The 26,163-nt window shown below is 42.0% G+C and overlaps 1 protein-coding gene across 4 annotated transcripts in view; it reads left to right on the top strand.

The window, feature by feature from the left end:
• MTUS2 (microtubule associated scaffold protein 2) overlaps positions 1-26,163 on the top strand; it is a 679,146-nt gene that overhangs the window by 503,576 nt on the left and 149,407 nt on the right. For all 4 annotated transcript variants that reach the window (XM_074387901.1, XM_039473210.2, XM_074387899.1 and 1 more), the window contains one exon: positions 4,467-4,565. In XM_074387901.1, the coding sequence (XP_074244002.1) occupies positions 4,467-4,565 (99 nt within the window). The remainder of the gene's footprint in view (positions 1-4,466; positions 4,566-26,163) is intronic.

The raw sequence follows: 26,163 nt of genomic DNA, 5'->3' as shown, positions 1-26,163 counted from the left end.
CAGGGCAAGTTGAATAGGGTCTAAGGAAATACTGCTATTCAAGAAGGGTGAGAAACTTCATAAATAAGTGTCAGGGACTCCAGGAACCAATAGAGACCAAGCAGTTAGTGATGTTTTGGTGAGTAGAAAAGGGTTTCCTCATTGAACCATTCAGTTAGACAGGGAAGCTATAGTATGCTGAATACTGGCCCCCAAATATGTCCATGTATGAATCATCAGAGCCTATCCATGTTACCTTATAGGGCAAAAGGGACTTTGAATGAAGTTTGGGATGTTGAGATGGGGAGATTATCCTGGATTACCCAGATAGAGACGGTGTCATCACAAGCATCCTTGTAAGAGAGAGGCAGCAGGAGTTAGAGGGGATGACGTGATGCAGGAAGCAGGGATCGGAGTGATTGTTTTCAAGGTGGAAGAAGGGGCCAGCAGCCAAGGAATGAAGGCAGCCATGAGAGGTGAACAAGGAAACGGATTCTCCCCTGGAGAGTCCAGAAGGCACCAGCCTGGTTAACACCTTGGCCTCAGCCCAGTGAGACTGATTTCAGACTTCTGACCTCCAGAAATGGAAGAGAATAAACTTGTCTTGTCTTAAACGGCTAAGTAGTAATTTGTTACAGTGGTCATGGGAAACTAACACACAATGAGCTGAAGTTGAAGATAACCTGGAGTAGGCCAGGCAGACAAGGGAGAGGCTGAGCACTCGTCCTCTGTGAACAGCACAGGCTGAGACACCCAGGGTCACATGGAAACAGCAGGGGCACCTGGCAGAGGACAAGAGATCCTGGAGGGCACTTACCCCACCATGGAGATGGGACATTCTACTGAAGCCCAGGGTAAGCTTTGGAAAGGTTTTAACAGTAAAATCATGGGATCTTGTTAATGGTTTAAGGTCTTCCTGGCAGTGCTGAGGAGGGCGAGTTAGGTAAAGATGTAGAAGTTAAGGCACAAGACACAGAAATTACTGAAGATAATTTTGTAGTGGTCCCTGCAACAAATGATGAGGACTGAGCTGAGGTACAAAGTGAGAATGAATCAGGGGCCAGATTCAGGAGATGCTGAAGGTCAGAAAGGCCTTGTGACTGCTAGATGTGGTAGGATGAGGAAGAGGACGGACTGGTTTCTGGTTTCAGCGACTGGGAGGACAATTGACGAGGAAAGAAAATACAGGAAGGAGAATGGATTTCAGAAGAAGCTAAACAGTTCCATTTGGGGCACAATAGGCTTTGTCATCCAGTAGCTAAGCAATAATGTCTAGTTGGCAGCTGAGAACAGGTCTGGATCCCAGGAGAGATGCCCAGTCCCAGCTGGATTAGAAATCACAGATGTTTTGGTTATCAGTGTATGTAAGTTAGTCGTGTGAGCCTGTTGAGTGGATAAGCTCATCAGAAGACTGGACAGGAGAAGGCTGAGGCCGCACTGGGGATATGTTGGTCCAGGTCTAAGGAAAGGAGACAGAGTGGCCAAGAAGGCTGAGACAGCGGCCAGGGGCAGTAGCAAAACATGAGATCAAAGACCACACTAGCATTTCTAGACACTCAGAGATCCCATTCAGTGAAACGGAAGCTTACCGTGTACTTAGAAGACGTTTAGGCTAAGTCTAGAGTGTAAGAAAATGGCAAGAAGAACAGAATGTCTTGACTCATCACTATAATCCACTGTGCCATGAAGAATTCCCAGACCATGCAAGAGTTCCCCAGGTGGCCTTGGTAAAGTTTGCCAGCAAAGGGAGGATGAAACTTTTGATTTGAGTTATTCCTATAGGGTTGCTTGGACTAGACTTATCTCTCCTTATCCTTTTATGGATCAGACAAATTATTTTCATTAGTGGTTTCTCTACTTTTCTTTTTGCTTATTAGTTATTATACAAGTAAGTATGATGATTATAGAATATGGAACTAATGCAGAAGCATATTAAAATAAAAAATAAAAGCTCCTAAATCCTACTGCTTAGAAGTAACCAGTATTAAAAGTTTCGTGCCTTTCAGATATTTTTACTTATTTGTAAACATTTGACATTTTGTGTTATAAAAATGAGATGATACCATGCATGCTGTTCAACTAGCTTTTTAATTTATCATGGATGGTTTTCCATGCCAGTACAATATAGAGCTATAATATCCTTTTTAATGGCTGCATAGTACTCCATGGTTTGCATATACCGCAGTTCATGTAACTTATGTTATATATGTTATAATTTATGTTTTTGCACACTTGTAGAAGTGTTTCAAAGAGAGATTTATAAAAGTAGAATTGCAGAGTCAGAACTATTAATATTTGCATTTCTGATAAAATTCAAATTGTACTCCACGAAAGCTGGATGGAAACACTGAAAGGCTAAATAAATAATTGTATTTAGTTTTCCTTTAAACAGAAAACATTAGGTTTAGTGCAGATTGGGGGATTTTAACATTTCCCTTCTCAGCTTTCAGGAGTCTCTGTCTTTCCATATGTGTTAATACCTAAAATCAAAGCAGAAGGAAGGAACAGAAAGGGGAGCTTAGCTATATAGTGGGTATCCTGAGGGAGCGCCCATGACTTCAGCAGAGTGCAGTGTCCGGGCTTTCCAGACCTCAAAGGTCCAGCCTTCTGTGATCCCTGAAATCCCTGGGCAGACCTGCTTGGAAAGAAGCCTGAGGGAGGGCAAGGGTCAGAGGGGCACACACTGAGGGGCCACCCCGTCTAGATCGAAGTGTATGTTCTGGTGGGGAAAGCAGGCACTAAGCAAACAGGCGAGTATAGCATAGATTGTTGGGCAGTGACAAACGTTGTGAGAAAGAATGAAGCGGGGACAAGGAAGCTGGCAGGTGGTAAGAGGGCCACGTTAGCTGGAGTGCCTGGCATCGTGGAGACCTCGCTGTGCCGAGACCTCCTGAACGAATGGATGAACCACGCTTAAGGGCTAGAGGAAGAATATTCTGTGCAGAGGAACTCAAGCCAAGGAGGAAGCATGGCATGTTTAAGGCCCAGCATGGCTGGCATTGTGATTGGCAGATGTGGACAGGGACAGTGACACAGCAGTGTGTCTGTGAGGTCATCTGAGGCTGCATCATCTGATATGGTGGCACATATCAATTAAATGATTGCTTAATTAAATGAATCGATTAAATGATTGAGATTTCAATGTCAGGGCATGGGGCATGTTGGAAGAGCTATTCTCAGATGCTGTTTGTTGGGAATATGAATTAGTGGATCCTTTTGCTGGACCCTCGGATTGTGCATAGCAATACTGCAAAAGAGCAGACTCAGTCCAGCAAAAGTGATTCTGTGCATTTGTCCTCTGAAGATTCTGTCATGTGTGTACAAAGAAAGCAGAATAGTGTTTATTGTAGCACATGTAGCTATTTCAGCAGCTAAACTTGTAACAATCTGCATGCTCATCCATACGACGATGGTGAACTGAATTATAGTATATCTTTGCCTATTTGTATGATATGGCTCTTTTTTTAAAAAACTATAAATACACTGATAAGAAAAAGATCTCAAAAATATGGGTAAGTAAAAAGAAATTGCAATGTTTGTTTCATGTATTTAACTAATAGCTGCATTTGTATGTATTATTTATAAGTACCTAGAAAAAGATCTGGGAGAATAAACACTAAATTGCTAGCAGCAGTTACCTCTAGGAAGAGGAGAGAGGTCCTAGGGTTTGCGGGTAAACGTGGGGGCAATATTCATGGTCTGCGTCTAAGGAACACCAGCAAGCTTTGTTTTTGAAATGACGTAACAGTGTGCTGAAGCCAAGGCAGGTTTGGGTTAATCCAGGTCTGTGTGATTTCTCTAAGCTCCCATCCATTGCTCTTTGACTTTCTGACAAAGGTGATGTGGAGGTGAGCGCTGTGCCCAGCACACAAAGGAGAAGCTGCACTGTGCCCTGGGTATCACTGGACACAATGTGAGGAGCTTCTGCCGGACCAGCTCTGGCAGCAATTTCCACGAAGGCTCAGCTGCATCCAAGAGAGCTAAAAGGCTCTCTGGGTCACCTCTGTGGACCTGCTACATGGAAATTAATTAGAGTCAGACCGTGTCCCCTGTGGCTTGGCTCCGGGTGATGCCAAAGTCATTAGCAGCCATGTGCAGCTACAACTCCCTTCCCCGTCTTCTGAAAATTTGTTTCAGCAGAGACAGGAAGGCAGACTAAGTTGGTGATTGAGATTTTAATTTTGGATAGTTTGGTCGGGGTCATTGGGGTGGCAGTGACTTCCAGAGAAGGGGGCATTTTTCATTAAATCAGAGACAGCAGTGTCCTTACTCCTCCCCTGAACACTCAAAACTTAACTTCGCTTTCCTATAAACAAGTGTGTCATTCCTCAAGCACAGGGGGTCGTGACCATGGCAACAAATCACCCAAATATTTCTTTTGTTGATCTGTTTGACTTTTGTGAAGCCATCCTTTCCACAATTTATGTTGCCCTTTCAATTTTAACTAGCTTGCCTTCTTTCTATTTCTCTTTTCAAACTATACATAGGAACAAAGAAAGAAGCTCAGAAAGATCAAGACACTAATAAGCCCGCCGTTTCATCTCCTAAGAGAGGAGCAGCTTCAACCACCAAGCTTCATTCACCAGGTATTTAAGAAATATGATGTGTTACTTGGGGAGATGACTTGGACTTGGTATTTATCTTATTCAGATGTCATTAATGGAACAATGCCATCCCACGTGATTTACATGATTGTTCCAGAGTTTGGCATACATATGCTGATGTTTTCTGACTCCAGATGAAATGAACCAGCTGTTGACACCATTTTATCTTTAAAAAGCAAGATGTTATGCTATGTTTAAGTGGGAGAATCTTCTCTGGGTAGGGGTATCTGCTATTCCAATAGCATGTAGAAATAATTTATAATTACTGAAAAACAGACTGTAAAGATCTATCCTCAAGAAGTAATATTGTCTAAAAGGAAGAAGAACAGAGATAATGGGTATCAAACGATTTGTTACTCTATCAGTGAGCAAATGATTTATTTGCATTCAGATATGAATAAGCTACATAACGTTGCTTGAACGTCAAAATTGTTTATTATGAATATTCCTGGCCAGGCATGGTGGCTTACGCCTGTAATCCCAGCATTTTGGAAGGCCAAGACGGGCAGATCACTTGAGGTCAGGAGTTCGAGACCAGCCTAGCCAATATGGTGAAACCGTATCTCTACTAAAAATACAAAAATTGGTTGGGTGTGATGACTGTCACCTGTAGTCCCAGCTACTTGGAGGCTGAGGCAGGAGAATCAGTTCAACCTGAAAGGCAGAGATTGCAGTGAGCCAAGATCATGCCACTGCACTTCAGACTGGGTAACAAAGCGAGACTTCATCTCAGAAAAACAAAAAGAATATTTCTATTGTAAGATAGTCATGCCATTGTAGAACAGTATGCAACACAATCTGAAAACATTCTTTTTTTTTTTTTTTTTTTTTTTTTTTTGAGGTGGAATCTCGCTCTGTCACCAGGCTGGATTGCAGTGGCATGATCTCAGCTCACTGCAACCTCTGCCTCCCAGGTTCAAGCAATTCTCCTGCCTCAGCCTCCTGAGTAGCTGAAATTACAGGCATGCACCACCATGCCCAACTAATTTTTATATTTTTTGTAAAGACAGAGTTTCGCCATGCTGGTCTTGAACTCCTGACTTCGTGATCCACCCACCTCGGCTTTCAAAAGTGCTGAGATTACAGGCATGAGCCACTGCGCCCAGCCAAAACATTTTCTTTAAGCCCCAAAATAGTGGCCATAATAGCAGCTAATGTTTGAGCTTTGATGTATGCCAGGTACTGTCCTATGCTCTTTCAATGCCTTAATTGATTCAATATCCACAATAACTGTGAAACAGGTTGTATTATCTCCCCTCTCTTTACATGTGAGAAAACTGAGGCACAGAACATTTCATTAATTTGCCCAAAGTCACTGGTAATAAATCAAAGAGCCTTGGTTTGAACCTAAGCAATCTGTATCCCAAACTTGCATTCTTAGTTGCTACACTGTTAACCCAAAAGCGCAGAGAATAGAGGACTTATTAAAATTTCTGATTAATTAAAAATTTATGGAAAATAGGTCAAACCTGGAAGTGTGAAGGGCGGGAGACAAAGCCTGGTACTTGAGTGAGAGATCAGATCTGAGGACCCTGCATAAATCTGGAATTTCTAAAGGATAATACCTTGGCCAGATAAACAAGGAAGGAAATCACCCTGCAGGAGACTGGCCGATTGCAGCTCTGGCTCTGAGGGAAGCCACGGATGGGGAGCCCTCCCACAGGAACCTTTGACCACGAGCCAGCCCCACTGCAGTTGAAGAGCTGGCATCTGTGCTGCCACTGCTCTGAAAATCCAATTTAAAATGCCGTAGTGCTTATAGCTACTTAATCGAAATAAATGTGAAATCATTATACACAAAAGGAAAGATGCCACCATAAATAAGGTCCTTACATCATAGAGAAAGGGTAAAAACAATATGTAATTTTAGACTTAACGATGTTAACATATTTGTTAAAATTTCTAAGATAGCCAATAAAATACATACGTTATTCTGAACCAGTAGAGGGGAGAATGTTGGAATGAGGGATTTAAAAAAGTTGAATCAATACAAAGGAAGAAAACAAGAGGAAAAGAAAGAAGGCCAGGAGGGAGATGGGAGAAATTGAAAGCTTACAGTAAGATATTAGAAATGAACTGAAATATGTCATAATGACTATATGTGAACTAAGCTCTCTAAACTAAATCAAATATTTAGATTACCAGAGCCGGGCGCACTGCCTCACACCTGTAATCCCAGCACTTTGAGAGGCTGAGGTGGTTGGATCACCTGAGGTCAGGCGTTTGAGATCAGCCTGGCCAACATGGTGAAACCCTGTCTCTACTAAAAATACAAAAATTAGCTGGGCGTGGTGTTGCGTGCCTATAACCCCAGCTGCTTGGGAGGCTGAGGCAGGTGAATCACTTGAAACCAGGAGGCAGAGGTTGCAATGAGCCAAGATGGTGTCACAACAGTGCAGCCTGAGTGACAGAGTGAGACTCCATCTCAAAAAAATAAAATAAAATAAAATAGTTTTTTAAGAAATAGATTACAAGACAGCATTTACTTATTAAACAGTCAAAAAATATGTTTTAAGTGCATTTTATATGCTGTAAAATCTAGCTTTAGATTGTTTCCAAAGTATACTCCTAAAATATAAAAAAATTCAAAATGTGTAAGAATGGAAATATTAATATTTATACCAAAAAAAAAACTAAACTGAAGAAAGTTTGTGGCACTATAATTGGGAAACATCTCTATTGTGGAACAATGAACAAATATTAAACTACCCTATGTTTAACGTATAGAACAGGCGCCCCCACACTTTTTACACAGGGGGCCAGTTCACTGTCCCTCAGACCGTTGGAGGGCCGCCACATACTGTGCTCCTCTCACTGACCACCAGTGAAAGAGGTGCCCCTTCCTGAAGTGCGGCGGTGGGGCTGGATAAATGGCCTCAGGGGGCCGCATGCAGCCCACGGGCCGTAGTTTGGGGACACCTGGTATAGAACTTAGTAAGTTTTGTCGTGTGTACACAGCTGTGGAACCATCACTTCATGCAGGATAACACACATGTCCACCAACCTTCAAAGTTTCCTGGGACTCCTTTGTCATCCCACCTGTCCACCATTCTATACCCCGACCCCAGTCCCCAGACAACCTCTGATCTGTTTGCCATTAGAGATTGGTTGGTATTTTCTAAAGTTTTATATAGATGGAATCATTTAATGTGTATACTGGTTTTACTGGCTTCTCTCAACGTAATTTAGATTCATCCATCTGGCAATAACCAATTCCATTTTACTGGTGCATAGAATTCTACGTAAGTATCACTATTTATTGATTTGTTGATGGAAATTGGGGCTTCCCCTGCTCCAGAATTTGGGTATAATATGTAAAGCCAAATCTTTGTACAAATATACAATATTTGTACAAATCTTGGTATGAATATCTGCTTCCATTTCTTTTGGGCAAATATCTAGGAATGAAGTAGCTGGGTCATATGGTACCTATATGTTTAACTTCTTAAAAATGTGCCAAACTGTTTTCCAAAGTGGTTGTACCATTTTACATTCTCAACAGTAGTACATGACAGTTCCAGTTTCTCCACATTCTTGCCAACTCTAGACATAATCAGTCTTTTTTAATAGACAGTCTAGTGTGTTATGGTACCTCATAGTGGTTTTAGTTTGCCTTTTCCTGATAACTAATGTTATAATGTTGAGTATTTTTCTATGTGTTTGACAGCTGTACATGTTCCTTGGTAAAATATCTATCCAAATATTTTTCCATTTTTTAAATTGGGTTATTTTCTTATTTTTGAATTTTGAGAGTTTTATATTCTAGATGTAATTCTTTTTTATGTTTTTAATTACTATAAATTTTATTAATTTACAAAAATAGTGTTAATTTTCCACATATGAAAATACATTTGATAATAGAAAATTCCAAATTCTGCCAAAATATGTTTAAAGAGGTGCATTTTGGCCAATATGAAAAACCATGGCCCAGGTCACACAGTCTCAAGAAGTCCTGATAAAGTGTGCCTAAGGCAGCCAGATTTCAGCTTGATTTTATACATTTCAGGGAGGTGGGAATTGCAGGGAAAATCATAAATTAATATCAGGAAGGTGTACATTGGTTTGGCCTTGAAAAGGCCAGACATCTCAAAGCAGAGGGCAGGGGAGATCGTAGGTGGGTTTTAGGGATTCTTTAGTTGACGGTTGGGAGAGTTAAGCTAATGTCTAAAATTTGAAATCAATAGAAAGGAATGTTTAAGTTAAGATAAGGGAGTTGTGGAGACCAAGGTTCTTAGTGTGTAAATAAACCTCATAGGTGGCAGCCCTCAGAGAGAATAGATGAAAAATGTCTCTTTCCAGACTTCAAAGATATCAGGCTCCCAGTTAACTTCTTCAGATCTGAGAAAGCCTAGAAAGGGCAAGGTCTGGCTACCTTAGTGGAACATTAATCTGATGCAATTTTTTTCCACAAAAGACAGCTTTGCAAGGTCATTTTAGTCTGATGATCCCGTGGCAGCCATTTCAAAATACGTTAAATAAATATATTCTGGGATAAAATCTTTTTTACTTCCTTCAGCATCTGCTATGTGTTATGCTATGCAGTACACCGGAGTAAGGTTGGAAAGTAAGCTGCATTATATAGGGCTCATAAAACCTGTCTGATGAGATTTTAAGGTTTGTAAGGCATGACACCCCCTATCAGGTCCCTTAGGTAAGAATTTGGGCAAGAGAAAAAGAAGGTCATAGTCCTCACAATTAAGAACTATTATTTTATGTTTCACACGGCTTATTATATTTGTAAGTGGTAGATAATTATAGATTTCTGACTGTTATTATATTTTAATATACCTGTTATTTTATTATACTTTAAGTTCTGGGATGCATATGCAGAACGTGCAGGTTTGTTACATAGGTATACACATGCCATGGTGATTTGCTGTGCCCATGAACCCATCACCCACATTAGGTATTTCTTCTAATAGTATCCCTCCTATAGCCCCCCACTCCCTGACAGGACTAAGTGTGCAACATTCCCCTCCCTGTGTCCATGTGTTCTCATTGCTAAACTCCCACTTATGACTGAGAACATGCAGTGTTTGGTTTTCTGTTCCTATGTAAGTTTGCTGAGAATGATGGTTTCCAGCTTTATCCATGTCCCTGCAAGGGACGTGAACTCATCCTTTTTTATGGCTGCATACTTTGCACATATGGAATAAAGCCACATTTTCTTTATCCAGTCTAACACTGATAGGCATTTGGGTTGGTTCCAAGTTTTTACTATTGTGAACAGTGCTGCAGTAAACATATGCGCCCATGTGTCTTTATAGTAGAAAGATTTATAATCCTTTGGGTATATACCCAGAAATGGGGTTGCTGGGTCAAATGGTATTTCTGGTTCTAGATCCTGGAGGAATCGTTACACTGTCTTCCACAATGGTTGAACTAATTTACACTCCCACCAACAGTGTAAAAATGTTCCTTTTTCTCCACATCCTTTCCAGCATCTGTTGTCTCCAGATTTTTTAATGATCGCCATTCTAACTGGTGTGAGATGGTATCTCATTGTGGCTTTGATTTGCATTTCTCTAATGACCAGTAATGATGAGCTTTCTTTCATGTTTGCTGGCTGCATAAATGTCTTCTTTTGGGAAATGTCTGTTCATATCCTTTGCCTACTTTTTGATGGAGCTGTTCATTTTTTTCTTGTAAATTTAAGTTCCTGTAGATTCTAGATATTAGCCCTTTGTCAGATGGATAGATTGCAAAAATTGTCTTTCATTCTGAAGTCTGCCTGTTGACTCTGATGATAGTTTCTTTTGCTGTGCAGAAGCTCTTTCATTTCATTAGATCCCATTTGTCAATTTTGGCTTTTGCCGCCATTGTTTTTGGTATTTTAATTGTGAAGTCTTTGCCCATGCCTATGTTCTGAATGGTATTGCTTAAGATTTCTTCTAGAGTTTTTATGGTTTGGGGTTTTGCATTTAAATCTTTAATCTGTCTTGAGTTAATTTTTGCATAGGGTCTAAGGAAGGGGTCCAGTTTCAGTTTTCTGCATATGGCTAGCCAGTTTTCCCAACACCATTTATTAAACAGGGAATCCTTTTCCCATTGCTTGTTTTTATCAGGTTTGTCAAAAATCAGATGATTGTAGATGTGTGGTGTTATTTATGAGGCCTCTGTTCTGTTCCATTGGTCTATATATCTGTTTTGGTTCCAGTACCACACGGTTTTGGTTATTGTAGCCTTGTGCTATAATTTGAAGTCAGACATCATGATGCCTCCAGCTTTGTTCTTTTTGCCTAGAATTGTCTTGGCTATATGGGCTCTTTTTTGGTTCCATATGAAATTTAAAGTACTTTTTTCTGATTCTGTGAAGAAAGTCAGTGGTAGGTTGATGGGAATAGCATTGAATCTATAAATTACTTTGGGCAGTATGGCCATTTTCACGATATTGATTCTTCCTAATCATGAGCTTGGAATGTTTTTCCATTTGTTTGTGTCCTCTCTTATTTCCTTGAGCAGTGATTTGTAGTTCTCCTTGAAGAGGTCTTTCACATCCCTTGTAAGTTGTATTCCTAGGTATTTTATTCTCTTTGTAGCAATTGTGAATGGGAGTTCACTCACGATTTGGCTCTGTTTGTCTATTATTGGTGTAAAGGAATGCTTGTGATTTTTGCACATTGATTTTGTATTCTGAGACTTTGCCGAAGTTGCTTATCAGCTTAAGGAGATTTTGGGCTGAGATGATGGGTTTTCTAAATATACAATCATGTCATCTGCAAACAGAGACAATTTGACTTCCTCTCTTCCTATTCGAATACCCTTTATTTCTTTGTCTTGCCTGGTTGCCCTGGCCAGAATTTCCAATGCTGTGTTGAATAGGATGGTGAGAGAGGACATCCTTGCCTTTTGCCAGTTTTCAAAGGGAGTGCTTCCAGCTTTTGCTCATTCACTATGAGATTGGCTGTGGGTTTGTCATAAATAGCTCTTACTATTTTAAGAAATGTTCAATCAATACCTAGTTTATTCAGGGTTTTTAGCATGAAGGCGTGTTGAATTTTATCAAAGACCTTTTCTGCATCTATTGAGATAATCATGTAGGTTTTGTCATTGGTTCTGTTTATGTGATGGATTACATTGATTGATTTGCATATGTTGAACCAGCCTTGCATCCCAGGGATGAAGCCAACTTGATCGTGGTTTTGAGTGAGTTTCATTTTTTTCTTTTTTCTTTTTTTTTTTTTTTTTTTTTTTTTTTGAGATGGAGTTTTTCTCTTGTCTCCTAGGCTGGATAAGCTTTTGGATGTGCTGCTGAATTCAATTAGCCAGTATTTCATTGAGGATTTTACATTGATATTCATCATGGTTATTGGCCTGAACCTTTATTTTTTTGATGTGTCTCTTCCAGGTTTTGGTATCAGGATGATGCTGGTCTCATAAAATGTGTTACAGAAGAGTCCCTCTTTTTGCATTGTTTGGAATAGTTTCAGAAGAAATGTTACCAGCTCCTCTTTGTACCTCTCGTAGTATTTGGATGTGAATCCACTCAGTCCTGGTCTTTTTTTGGTTGGTAGGCTGTTAATTACTACCTCAATTTCAGAACTTGTTATTGATCTTTTCAGGGAATTGACTTCTTCCTGGTTTAGTCTTGGGTGGGTGTGTATGTCCAGGAATTTATCTATTTTTTCTAGATTTTCTAGTTGATTTGCATAGAGATGTTTATAGTATTCTCTGATGGTAGTTTGTATTTCCATAGTGTCAGTGGTGATATCTCCTTTATCATTTTATTGTGTCTATTTGATTCTGGTCTCTCTCTCTTTTTTTTTTATTTATATTAGTCTGGGTAGCAATCTATCTACTTTGTTAATCTTTTTAACAAACCAGCTCCTGGATTCATTGATTTTTTTTTGAAGGGTTTTTCATGTCTCTGTCTCCTTCAGTTCTGCTCTGATCTTAGTATTCTCTTGTCTTCTGCTAGCTTTTGAATTTGTTGCTCTTGCTTCTCAGTTTTTTTAACTGTGATGTTAGCATGTCGATTTTAGATCTTTCCCACCTTCTTCTGAGGGCATTTAGTGCTATAAATTTTCCTCTAAACACTGCTATAGCTGTGTCCCAGAGATTCTGGTATGCTGCATCTTTGTTCTAATTGGTTTCAAAGAACTTATTTATTTCTGCCTTAATTTCATTATTAACCCAATATTCATTCAGAAGCAGATTATTCAGCTTTCATGTAGTTGTGTGGTTTTGAGTGAATTTCATTTTTTTCTTTTTTTTTTTTTTTTTTTGAGACAGAGTTTTTCTCTTGTCTCCTAGGCTGGAGTGCAGTGGCATGATCTTGGCTCATTGCAACCTCCACCTCCTGAGTTCAAGCAATTCTCCTTCCTCAGCCTCCTAAGTAGCTGGGATTACAGGTGTGTGCCACCACACCTGGCTACTTTTTGGTATTTTTAGTAGAGTCAGGGTTCTCCATGTTGGTAAAGCTGGTCTCGAACTCCTGACCTCAGGTGATCCACCTGCCGCAGCCTCCCAAGGTGCTGGGATTACAAGCATGAGCCACCATGCCTAGCCTTGAGTGAGTTTCTTAATCCTGAGTTCTAATTTGATTGCACTATGGTCTGAGAGACTGTTTGTTATTATTTCCATTCTTTTGCATTTGCTGAGGAGTATTTTAATTCCAGTTATGTGATTAATTTTAGAATAAGTGTGATATGATGCTGAGAAGAATGTATAGTCTGTCGATTTGGGGTGGAGGGTTCTGTAGATGTCTATTAGGTCCACTTGGTCCAAAGCTGAGTTCAAGTCTGAATATTCTTGTTAATTTTCTGTCTTGTTCATCTGTCTAATATTAACAGTGGAGTGTTAAAGTCTCCCACTGTTATTGTGTGGGAGTCTAAATCTCTTTGTAGGTCTCTAAGAACTTGCTTTATGAATCTGGGTGCTCCTGTATTGAGTGCATATATATTTAGGACAGTTAGCTCTTCTTGTTGCATTGATCCCTTTACTGTTATGTAATGTCCTTCTTTGTCTTTTTTTATCTTTGTTGGTTTAAAGTCTGTTTTATCAGAGACTAGGATTGCAACCCTTGGTTTTTTTCCTTTCCATTTTCTTGGTAAATATACCTCCATCCTTTTATTTTGGTGCATCTTTGCACGTGAGATGGGTCTCCTGAGTACAGTGCACTGATGGGTCATAACTCTTTATCCAGTTTGCCAGTCTGTGTCTTTTAATTGGGGCATTTAACCCATTTACATTTAAGATTAATATTGTTATATGTGATTTCAATCCTTTCATTATGATGCCAGCTGATTATTTTGCCCATTACTTGATGCAGTTTCTTCATGGTGTCAATGGTCTTTACATTTTGGTGTATTTTTGCAGTGGCTGGTACCAGTTTATCCTTTCCATATTTAGTGCTTCTTTCAGGAGCTCTTGTAAGACAGGCCTGGTGGTGACAAAATCCCTCAGCATTTGCTTGTCTGTAAAGGATTTTATTTCTTCTTTGCCTATGAAGTTTAGTTTGGCAGGATATGAAATTTTGGATTGAAAATTCTTTATTTAAAGAATGTCGAATATTGGCCCCCACTCTCTTCTGGCTTTTAGGGCTTCTGCAGAGTAATCTACTGTTAGTCTGATGGGCTTCCCTTTGTGGGTAACTTGACTTTTCTCTTTGGCTGCCCTTAACATTTTTTCCTTCATTTCAACCTTGGTAAATCTGATGATTATGTGTCTTGAGGTTGCTCTTCTCAAGGAGTATCTTTGTGGTGTTCTCTGTATTTCCTAAATTTGAATGTTTGCCTGTCTTGCTAGGTTGGGGAAGTTCTCTTGGATAATACCTTGCAGAGTGTTTTCCAATTTGGTTCCATTCTACCTGTCATTTTCAGATACACCAATCAAACACAGGTTTGGTCTTTTCACATAGTCCCATATTTCTTGGAGGCTTTGTTGGTTCCTTTTTATTCTTTTTTCTCTAATCTTGTCTTCACACTTTATTACATTAAGTTGATTTTCAATCTCTCATATCTTTTCTTCTACTTGATTGATTTAACTATTGATACTTGTATATGCTTCACGAAGTTCTCATCCTGTGTTTTTCAGCTCCATCAGGTCATTTATGTTCTTCTCTAAAATGGTTATTCTAGTTAGCAGTTCCTGTAAGCTTTTCTCAAGGTTCTTAGCTTGATCGCATTGGGTTAGAACATGCTCCTTTAGCTCAGAGGAGTTTGTTATTACCCACCTTCTGAAGCGTACTTCTGTCGATTTGTCAAACTCTTTCTCGGTCCAGTTTTGCTCCCTTGCTGGCAAGGAGTTGTGATTCTTTGGAGGAGAAGAGGCTTTCTGGTTTTTGGAAATTTTAGCCTTTTGCGCTGGTTTTTCCTCATCTTTGTGGATTTATCTACCTTTGGTCTTTGATATTGGTGACCTTCAGATGGGGTTTTTGTGTGAATTTTTTTGTTGCTGATGTTGATGCAATTCATTTCTGTTTGTTAGTCTTCCTTCTAACAGTCAGGCTTTTCTGCTGCAGGTGTGCTGGTGTTTGCTGGAAGTCCACTCCAGACCCTGTTTGCCTGGGTATCAGCAGCGGAGGCTGCAAAACAGCAAGGATTGCTGCCTGTTTCTCCCTTTGGAAGCTTTGTCCCAGAGGGCACCAGCCAGAGCTCCCCTGTATAAGGTGTCTGTCAACCCCTGCTGGGAGGTGTCTCCCAGTAGGCATGGGGGCCAGGGACCCACTTGAGGAGGCAGTTCGTCCCTTAGCATAGCTTGAGCAATGTGCTGGGAGATCTGGGTGCTCTTTTCAGAGCTGGCAGGCAGGAACCTTTAAGTCTGCTTAAACTATGCCCACAGCACTCCCTTTCCCAGCTGCTTTATCCCAGGAAGGTGGAAATTTTATCTATGATCCCCTGACTGGGGCTGCTGCCTTTCTTTCAGGCATCCCCTGCCCAGAGAGGAGCAATCTAGAGAAGCAGTTTGGCTACAGCAGCTTTGTGTTGCTGCAGTAGGCTCCACCCAGATGAACTTCTCAGCAGCTTTGTTTACACTGTGAGGAGAAAACCACCTACTCAAGCCTCGGTAATGGTGGACGCCCTTCCCTGCACAAAGCTTGAGCATCCCAGGTCAACTTCAAACTGCTGTGGTGGCAGCGAGAATTTCAAGCTAGTGGATCTTAGCTTTCAGGGCTTCATGGGGGTGGGAGCCACTGAGCTAGACCACTTGGCTCCCTGGCTTCAGCCCCCTTTCTAGGGGAGTTAACGGTAATGTCTTGCTGGCGTTCCAGGTGCCACAGGGGTATGAAAAAAAAAAAAAAACAAAAACAAAAAACTCCTGCAGCTAGCTCAGTGTCTGCCCAAACAGCCAACCAGTTTTATGCCTGAAACCCAGGGCCCTGGTGGTGTAGGCACCTGAGGGAAACTCCTTGTCTGTGGGTTGCAAAGAACATGGGAAAGTTTAGTATCTAGGCTGAAATGCACCGTTCATCATGCAAGGTCCTTCCAGGCTTCCCTTGGCTAGGGGAGGGAGTTCCTCAACGTCTTGGGCTTCCCAGGTGAGACAACACCCCATCCTGCTTTGGCTTGCCCTCTGTGTGCAGAACCCACTGTCTAGCCAGTCCCAGTGAGATGAGCCAGGTACCTCAGTTGGAAATGCAGAAATCACCTGCCTTCTGCTTTCATCACACTGGGGACTGCAGACCAGAGATGTTATTTGGCCATCTTGTGAGCTACCCTACCTTTTCTTCCAATAATTCTTTATTATTATTATTATTATTATTATTATTATTTTGAGACAGAGCCTTGCTCTTTACCAGGCTGGAGTGCAGTGGCACAATCTCGGTTCACTGCAGCCTCCACCTGCTGGATTCAAGCAATTCCCCTGCCTCAGCCTCCTGAGTAGCTGGGACTACAGGCGCCCACCACTGCACCCATCTAATTTTTTGTATTTTTAGAAAAGATGTGGTTTTACTTTGTTGGCTGGGATGGTCTGGATCTCTTGACCTCGTGATCTGCCCACCTCGGCCTACCAAAGTGCTGGGATTACAGGCATGGGCCACCGTACCTGGCCTCTATAATTCTGTTATGAGCTACATGATATGCAGTTTCCCCCTACAGCCTGGGGCTTGTTTCACATTCTCCTAACAGTACATTTTGAAGAGGTTATGTTCTTAATTTTAACAAAGTCCAATTCATAATTTTTTCCTTTTATAGATTGTGGAATTATCTAAAAAAATATTTTCCTAATTCAAAGTCACAAACATTTTTTCTTCTTCTAAAAGGTATACATTTGTAGCTTTTACATTTAAGTCTGTGATCCATTTGAGTTAATTTTTGTATATAGTGTGAGGTGTGGCTTGAATTTTTCTTTATTTCTTGCTTAAGGATATTCAGCTTATTTCTATTATTTATGAATAATAAAGACACTATTAGTTAAAAGAAGAACAAATATTTACTAAACAAACTGAAAATGGACGATAGGGCTGCCTCCTGTTCCAGGAAGAAGGCAGAAGTGGGTGGGCAGGGAAAAGGGAAGGGTTTTGAGAGTAACAAAGTCTCTTAAGTGGGGGCTCCGCAGGCTAAGGAGAGGCGGGGCTGGGGCTGGCAGAGTGGTCAGCTGAAGCGGTGAGCAGTGCCCTGGTGGGCTCAGTGGCTCCTGTGGGGGTGAAACAGGGGTCAGTAGGGTGAAGGAGTCTGGACGTTCAGGAGAAAGGGGCAGGGCCCCTGACTCTGAGCCGGGCTGCAGTCTGGGTGTGCTCAGAGATGCATGGTCCCCACCCCGGGGCGGCTCTCCTTGGGGGGTAGGAAGGTCCGAGACACGGAGACATTGCTGCACCTGCTGCTAGAGCTCCCGCGGGGGCCGCTGCGACTGGGCTCTGGACGACGTACTTCCTGCGGTAGGGCGGGCGGCGGGCTGAGAAAAGGCCGTATCTCCCCGAACACACTGCTGCGGGAGAGCGGAGGCTTCTCAGCGGCCCAGGCCTGGGCACAAAGGCGGGGACCTCTCCATGTCTCCTGACGGGCTTGAAGGCAGATGGCCTGGGTTCCAGGCTCTGCTTCCTCCGCTTGGCATCCGGGGCCTCCATCCAGAGTGGCTCGGTGAATTTCCTTTTTCCCTTGCTGCACTGGCTGAGGGCCTTGAGCACGGTCTCCCTGGCACAGGGATCTGGGGGCTCCGGGGCAGGCGAGGCTTGTCGAGGCTCCCCTCTGTGCTCCGGCAGGGCGATTTTCACGGTCACCAGGCTGCGGACGGGCCACGGGTGCTGGGCATGCCAAGGCCGCCACTTCACGTAGACCAGGCGAATATCCTTACAGCCCGGCCCAATGAAGCTCTGGAGCGATGGCCTCTTGGAATAGTACCCACAGATGCGGGCATGGTCCCAGCTTGGAGGAGCCTTGGGGAGGGGCCGGGTGCTGACCCAGCGCGGCCTGTGGACATGGACGACTTTGCAGGGGTTCTGGACCTGGGAGCGCCGGACGGGTCTGGAGCGCAGGGCCCGGGGCTTCTGGGCTCGGCGCGGCTGCCTGGCCCGGGGCCAGCCCAGGAACCTGCTCAGATAGCTGCCCATGACAGCAGTGTAGCGGTCGGCACCTTTCCTTAGAAATTCGGCTTCCACAAGTTTCCGAAGTCTGCGGCCGGTGCCAAGTGTGCAGAACTTGGTGACCGTGACCGTTGGCCTCAGGACGTCAGAAAGCGCCCAAAGCATCACGCGCTGGCACCTGCTGGCCACAGAATCCTGCACGGGTCAGGCTGGCGCCTCGCAGACTCTGGGAGATCAAGGGGTGCAGCTGCAAAGGGGGAAGGCAGCAACCAGACGATCTGGGGGACCAGGGAAGCTCAAGCCTCCGTCCCTCCCACTGATGGTCCCAGTCACTTGGCTCGGGACAGAGGGGCCTAGTAGCTGCCCGTAATTTGTGCCTGACTTTTAAAGGTAGAAGACAGAATTTCTGCCAGGTCCTGACAACTGCAGCTACCTGTTAACAGAAGAGTGCTCCCTGTGATCAGTGTGAAAATGAACGCAATACATTTGGACACTCTTTCAAGAAAAAACAAATCATTTACTCGTATCAGTAAAGGCGATGTGTGTTTCATTCTTCTAGGATGGACTTTAATGTCACTTTTTGCAATTTTGCTCTTAAGAAAATAGTCATCAGGTTTTGTTTTAGCGCTGGCGATGTTGATTTTATGTGGATTTCCTGTAATTTCCAGAATTCCTACATCCATGAATAGATTGTCTTTCAACACTAATGTCATTTATCTCTTAACACTAATGTCATTTCTCTCTTTTCACCTTTATTTAAATTATTTCAGTAGTTTTTGAGGAAAAGATCATGTTTGGTTACAGGTATAAGTTCCTTAATGGGTGATTTCTGAGGCTTTAGTGTACCCATTACCCAGACAATGTACACTGCCCCCAGTGTGTAGTCTTTTCTCCCTCACTCACCTCCTACCCATTCCCCCAAGTCCGCAAAGTCCACTGTATTGTTCTTATGCCTTGTATACTCATAGCTTAGCTCCCACTTATGAGTGAGAACATACGATGTTTTAGTTTTCCATTTCTGAGTTACTTCACTTAGAATAATGGTATTTAACTTCATCTAGGTTGCTGGAAATGTAATTATTTCATTCCTTTTTAAGGCTGATTAGTATTCCATAGTACGTTTGTACCACATTTTCTTTATCCGCTTGTTAATTGATGGGTATTTGGGCTGATTCCATATGTTTGCCGTTGCGAATTCTGTTGCTATAAAGGTGCATGTGCAATTGTCTTTTTTGTATAATGACTTCTTTTCCTCTGGATAGATACCTGGTAGTGCAATTGCTGGATCAAAGCGTAGTTCTACTTTTCGTTCTTTAGAGTTGTCACACTGTTTTCCATAGTAGTTTACACTAGTTTACACTCCCACCAGCAGTATACAAGTGTTCCCTTTTCAACATATCCACACCAACATCTATTATTTTTTTATTGTTTGATCATGGCCATTCTTGTGGGAGTAAGGTGATATTGCATTGTGGTTTTGGTTTGCATCTCCCTGATAATTCGTGATGATGAGCATTTTTTTTTATGTTTGTTGGCTACTTGTATATTTAAGAACTGAGAATTGTCTATTCATGTCTTTAGCCCACGTTTTCATGGGATTATTTGGGTTATTTTTTTTTCTTGCTGATTTGAGTTCCTCGTAGATTCTGGATATTAGTCCTTTGTCAGATGCACAGGTTGCCAAGATTTTCTCCCACTCTGTGGGCTGTTTACTCTGCTGATTATTGCTTTTACTTTTTAGTTTAATTAAGCTTTTAATTAAGTGCAGAGCTTTTTAGTTTAATTAAGTCCCAGCTATTTCTGTTTTTATTGCATTTGCTTTTGAGTTTGTGGTCATAAGATCCTTGTCTAATTCAATGTCTAGAAGGGTTTTTCTGATGTTATCTTCTAGAATTTTTGAGATTTCAAGTCTTAGATTTAAGTCTTTGATTCATATTGAGTTGATTTTTATATAAGGTGAGAGAGGAGAATCCAGTTTCATTCTTCTGCATGTGACTTGCCAGTTACCCCAGCACCATTTGTTTAACAGAGCGTCCTTTCTCCACTGTATGTTTTTGTTTGCATCATTGAAGATCAGTTGGCTGTAGGTATTTGGTTTTATTTCAAAGTTCAACTGGAAGTTTCCTTCTCCCTGTGATTATTCCCCAATTCTGCTGGCAGCCCTCCCTAAGAACCCCTGAGAGACAAAGTCAGAAATGGCTTCCCTGGGGTCTGAGAGGGCCCACAGGACTCTTCCCACCGCTTCCTCTACCCCAATATTTCGCTTAGCTCTCTAAATTTGTCTTAGCTCCCAAGAAGGTCAAATCCTTCTTCCATGATCTGGTTCTTCAGGTTTGCCAGTAAAGATATGTGTATCAGCGGACATCCCCCCTTTCACACTTTGGACACTTGTAGTTTCTCAGCTGTGTCATGGAGCCTGCAGCAACAAGCCACCTCTTTCAAAGGGTCTATGGATTCTCTCAGCTTTCCTGGTGTGTTCCTCAGTAGTTCTTGGAGCAAATGTTCACAGTGTGTCTCCACAAGCTGCTCTGTCCATCTGAGCAGGAGCTGCAAGTTAGCTCTGCCTCCTGTCTGCCATTTTCCCTCACTTTATGATTTCTATTCTGATTATTACTTTTCTTCTGCTTATACTGGGTTTAATTAGCTGATGTCATTAGTTGGAGGTCTTTCTTTAATTATGTGTGTGTTCAGTACAGTAAACTTCTCTGTATGTGTTGCTTTAGTTATAGTCCACATTGGGTTTTCACCTTCATGGGGTTCAAAATATTTTAAAATGTCCCCTTTTTATTTTCTTTTTCTTTTTCTTTTTTTTTTTTTTTGAGATGGAGTTTTGCTCTGTTGCCCAAATTGGAGTACAGTGGTGTTATCTCGGCTCACTGCAAACTCCATCTTCCGGGTTCAAGTGATTTTTCTGCCTCAGCCTCCTGAGAAGCTAGGAATACAGGTGTGTGCCACCATGCCAGCTGATTTTTGTATTTTTAGTAGAGACAGGGTTTCACCATACTGGCCAGACTGGTCTCGAACTCCTGACCTCATGATCTGACTGTCTTGGCTTTCCAAAGTGCTGAGGTTACAGACGTGAGCCACCGCGCCCGAACAATTTCTTCTTTTATCCATGATTATTTGGAAGTGTATTGTTTACACATATTTGGGGACCTCTCAGGGATCCTTCTGTTATTGATCTCTAATTTGTAATTCTCATGTTGTTTTAGAACACACTTTGAATGATTAAAAAAGAAAACTTATTCCTCTCCTCACAACACCTCTAACACCACATGTGGGATTTCCACCTCAAGCACCTCTCCACTTCTCTGTGGACACTAACTGAGCGTCCTACAATTTGATTCAAGTATAATGCCAATTACCTGGAGTTAACACAGACCACACAGGTTAAGGGCTCAGTCTCACAAGACTGCCTCTCACTTTAGATGCCAACTACAAGTAGTAGGTGTGTATGTTACCCACACTTCTTTCTGACTTGGCTACAATTTGGAGGTTCTCACAATCTTCTCCTTAAGTTGAATAATTTGTTCTAACAGCTCACAGAACTCAGGGGAACATATTACTTACATTTACCAGTTTATTATAAAAGATATGATAAAGGATACAGATGAACCGTTAGATGAAGAGGTGCATAGAGTCAGGCCCAGACGTATCCCAAGTGCAGGAGCTTGTGTCCCCACAGAGAGGGACTGCTCCTCACAGCAGAGAGTGGTGCCCTCTTGACAACTGGATGCATTCACCAACCCAGAAGCCCTCAGAATTGTATGCTTGAGGAATTTTTATAAGGCTTCATCACCTAGGCATGGCTGATTTATTAACTCAGTCTCCAGCCCCTCTTCTTTCTCCCAGAGGAAGGGGAGAGAGGGAGCTGAAAGTTCCAAGCTTCTAATCATGGCTTGGTCTTTCTGGTGACCAGCCCCTATCCCAAAACTACCCAGGAGCCACCAAGAGAGTCTTTCACTAGAGCAAATGATGCTTCTGTTACCCAGAAAATTCCAAGGGATTTAGGAGCTCCATGGCAGGAACTGGGATCAAAACCAAATATTAAAACAAAAGATTCTTCTAGCACCCATATCATTCAGGAAATTAGAAAGGCTTTAGGAGCTCTGTGTCAGAAATTGGGGGCAGAGATTAAATATATATTTCTTATTATGTCACAGATGACTTGAATCCGTTTAAATTTATTGAGAGTTGGTTTATGACGCACAACAAAGTCTATCTTGGTAAACATTTCATGCACACTTAAAACCAGTGTCTGCTCTGCTGTTTCTATGTGGAGTGTTCTACAAATGTCATAAGTCAAGTTGGTTGATAGCACTGTCAAGTATTCTACACCCTCACTGATTTTCTGTCGGCATGTTCTATTAGTAGCTGAGAGAGGTCTTCAAATCTCAGACTATAACTGTAGACTTGTCTGTTTCCTTTGTCAAATTTCTCAGCATTTCCTCCATTTATTCTGAAGCTCTATAAGGTATATAAAGTTTTAGTTTATCATTTCGATGAGTCAGCCACTTTATCATTATGAACTGAACTTCTTTATCCCTGGTAATATTCCTTTCCTTAAAATCTACTTTGTTCATTGTTAATAGAGCCACTGTAGCTTTCTCTTAGTTTCAGCAAGGTATACTCTTTCCACACTAACCTTTTCATCTATTTGTCTGTTTATTTTTATGAAGGTTTCTTGTAGGCCACATATAATTAGATCTTACATTTTTATCCAATCTGAAATCTCTGCCTTTCTTGTCTTACTTGACATGTTAAGTTATTTCTCTAGCTTCTTAAACATGTGAAATATAGTTATTATAACTGTTTAACTGTCCCTGTCTAGTTATTCTATCATCTGTGTCGTTTATTGGTCAATTTCAGTTGACTGCATCTTCTCATTATGGGTGTACAACCCTGCTTGTTTGCATGCCAGAGAATTTTTTTTTTTTTAGATGGCAGGCATTGTGAATTTTTTTTGAGTATTGGATATATATTTATTGCCATGTTATTTTTTTTTTTGAGACATGGTCTCACTCTGTTGCTTATCACTGCAGTGGCAAGATAATGGCTCACTTTAGCCTCAACTTTCCTGGCTGAAATGATCCTCCCACCTCAGTATCCCAAGTAAATAGGACTACAGGTACGCACTACCACACTTGGCTATTTTTTTTTTTAAGAGACAGGGTCTTACTGTATAGCCCAGGCTGATCTCAAACCCCTGGACTCAAGCAGTCCTCCTGCCTCAGCCTCCCAAGGTGCTTGGATTACAGGTGCACACCACTGCACACAGCTACATTTTGTATTTTTTTTATAGAGGTGGGCTTTTGCTATGTTGCCCAGACAGATCTCTTAACTACTGGGCTCAAGTAATCCACCTGTCTCAACCTCCCAAAGTGCTGGGATTACAGGCATGAGCCACCATGTCTAGCCTTCGTAGTATTCTTGAACTTTTTGCTGGAGTAAGGTTATGTAGTCAGAAAGAGTCTGATCATTCTGGATTTTGCTTTTTAGCCTTATTACGCATGTACTGATCGGCAGTTCTTCCAGGCTAGTTTTTCTACAGTACTGAGCAAAACCCTTTTGAGTGCTCTACCTGATACCCCGTGAATTATGAGGTGTTTCATGACTCTAAGTATTATCCCACTAGTCCCTCACAGGGTTCTGTCCCCAGCCTAAGACTCTCTCCACAGGCAGGCATGCACTGATCAGAACTTGGCTAAAAATTAAAGGTCGCTCCTTAGATCTTCAGAATTCTCTCGGTGGAGCTCAACCCTCTCTGGTACCCTACCTTGTACGCTCTAACTCCTGACCTCTCTGAGTCTCCAGATCCACTTTCTCAACTCAGGGAAACCTCCAGGCTCCACCTGAGTCCCCTGATTCCCTGCACCACAGCTCGAAAAGTCACTGGGTCAATGAGCTTAAGCAACTATAGGCTCACTTTGTTTTCTGACTCTCAGGGCTCGCTGTGCTTCATTGCCTGAAGTTTAATGTCTTGAAAAACATTGTCTTGTATATTTGGGGTATTTTTTTTCTTTTTCTTTTTCTTTTCTTTTTTTTTTTGCTAATTTCAGGTGAAAGGGTAAGTGTGATCCCACTTACTTCATCTTGGCCAGAAGTAGCTATATTTGAATGTAAAAATTTGGCAACTGCTGTAACACTATTAAGCCACTATTTTTCACCCTTGGAGAAAAAAGGGATTCAGATTTACCTTGACGAATAGCACCTGTACTTCTTGTAAATAACACTAAGTTTCCTAAAGATGAACATACTGTATGCCATGTTTTATCTTGTCTAGCGAGTGGGTTACATGAATAAAGTGTTTATTGTTGGATCTGGAAACTCTGTAGCTTCCTGTTTTTTCTGTTCTTCTTTACATCAGAATACAAAAGAATCCTGCCTTGGGATGGAAAATATAAACCCCTTCTTTCTACGGGGCGTACTCATGGAATGGCCTGGTGCTGCCCAAATTTGTAATTCCTGCCCCCACCTGTACTTAGGACCGGCTAGAAGGAAATCTCCACCCCCACATCATTAGCTCAGCCTCTCCCCACCACCAGCCCACCCCAGGCAAGCCGTTGCTAGTACTAAGTAGGAAAATGTCTGAAATAAATTTTGATTGGTTTAATAAAAATAAAGCCTGTCCAAGTCCATGAAGAACTCAGCACATGTACTCCCTAGGGTGTCCTGCTATCCTGTAACGCAGCTGACCAGACCCATGAAGTGCTTTGTCTCCAAGTGGGAAGCTATCAAAGTTTGGTCCTATAATTATTTGCCTTCTTGTTTATGGTGTGAAGGTCACGGGCCATCTCTGATGTTATAAATATGCAGGATCCCATGCCGCACTATCTGTTATTATGTCAGTTAAGCTTTCCAGCTTTAAAATTAAACCAAGCTTCTCCATCCATTACAATCCTCTGGATAGGGACTGGATGGCTGCCGATGAATTTTTAATATTTTCTTTCCATTTTCAAGGGCCGTGTCCTCTCCAGTGCTCAGCCTTTGCACGCAATGCTTAGCCTTTGCACGCAAACTGTTCGCATTCACCTTTGTGCTGTGTAAGGTCACCAGCTTCTCCCTAGAGGCCTCACAGTTGCCAGGAGCCCCTGAGATTCAGCATGGATTCTAACCTACCCTAACAGTTATGTAGCCAAAGAAATTATGATTGGGGTAAGATTTAGATGGCAGGACAGTGTTCTAGATTTAGAATATGCCCCTAAACCAGAGAGATGAGTCAGAGATGTTGTAGAGTACCTCAGCAATGTGCTTAAGTGGTAAGAGCCCTGGGCAAGGCAGCCAGAAGACCAAGAGCCCAGCTTGGCCTGGCCCCTATGGGACAATGGATTGCCTGAGGACAAGGGCTGGGCTTTATTTCTTTTCATTTCCCACTGTGCTTTGCACAGTCTTATTCACAGAGTAAGTGCTCAATAAAAGGTGTCAGATGTTTTGGTCACCAAAAACCACATGAGATGAAACATGCATGTAAAGTCAGCTTTGTGTGTAGGTCAGGAGAAAACACTAATCTAGGTATTTCTGCTTGTATGTTTCATACAGAAAAGGAAGTACACATTGGAGATAAGACTCATAAACAATTGGGAAGTGTAGTAGAGCCAGTCAGTAAAAAACTGGCGATCCTACTGTTTTCCCTTCATTTAAAGATTCTGAAACCATTGATAAGCCCTGCATTGAAGGCCTCTGTTCACTAATATCCATTTCCTAGTTCACAAGTGTGGAAATCAGAAAGACATTGTAGGAGACCAGAGCTTTGCTTCTTTGGAAAGAGTCTAAGTAGATTCTGGCTGCCTGCACAGTGAGATCAGTGACATTGCTGCTTTCAACCTTAGAGCACCCCAGAAGCAATAGAAATACTGCAAGGAGCAGGGAAGAGGGTGGTAATAAAACACTCCAACATCTCACAATGTCATGGGTGAACATGACATGTCCCTCCTTTGAAGCCTGCACGGCAGCTCTTCCTGAGAAACACGACGGGGAAGAGGTCAGGAGTGGGTCACTACTGCGCCAACACTTCCTATCCGTGGCCCACTATGTGCTCTGTGAGCTGCCTGTGACCACCACCCGCCAGAAGTTTGCCATCTAATTATCCCACGAGCCTGATAATTCCTAAGGAGA

Source organism: Saimiri boliviensis, chromosome 16 (genome assembly GCF_048565385.1).
Source record: "Saimiri boliviensis isolate mSaiBol1 chromosome 16, mSaiBol1.pri, whole genome shotgun sequence".
Lineage (NCBI taxonomy): Eukaryota > Metazoa > Chordata > Mammalia > Primates > Cebidae > Saimiri > Saimiri boliviensis.
This window is presented reverse-complemented; position numbering and strand designations above follow the sequence as displayed.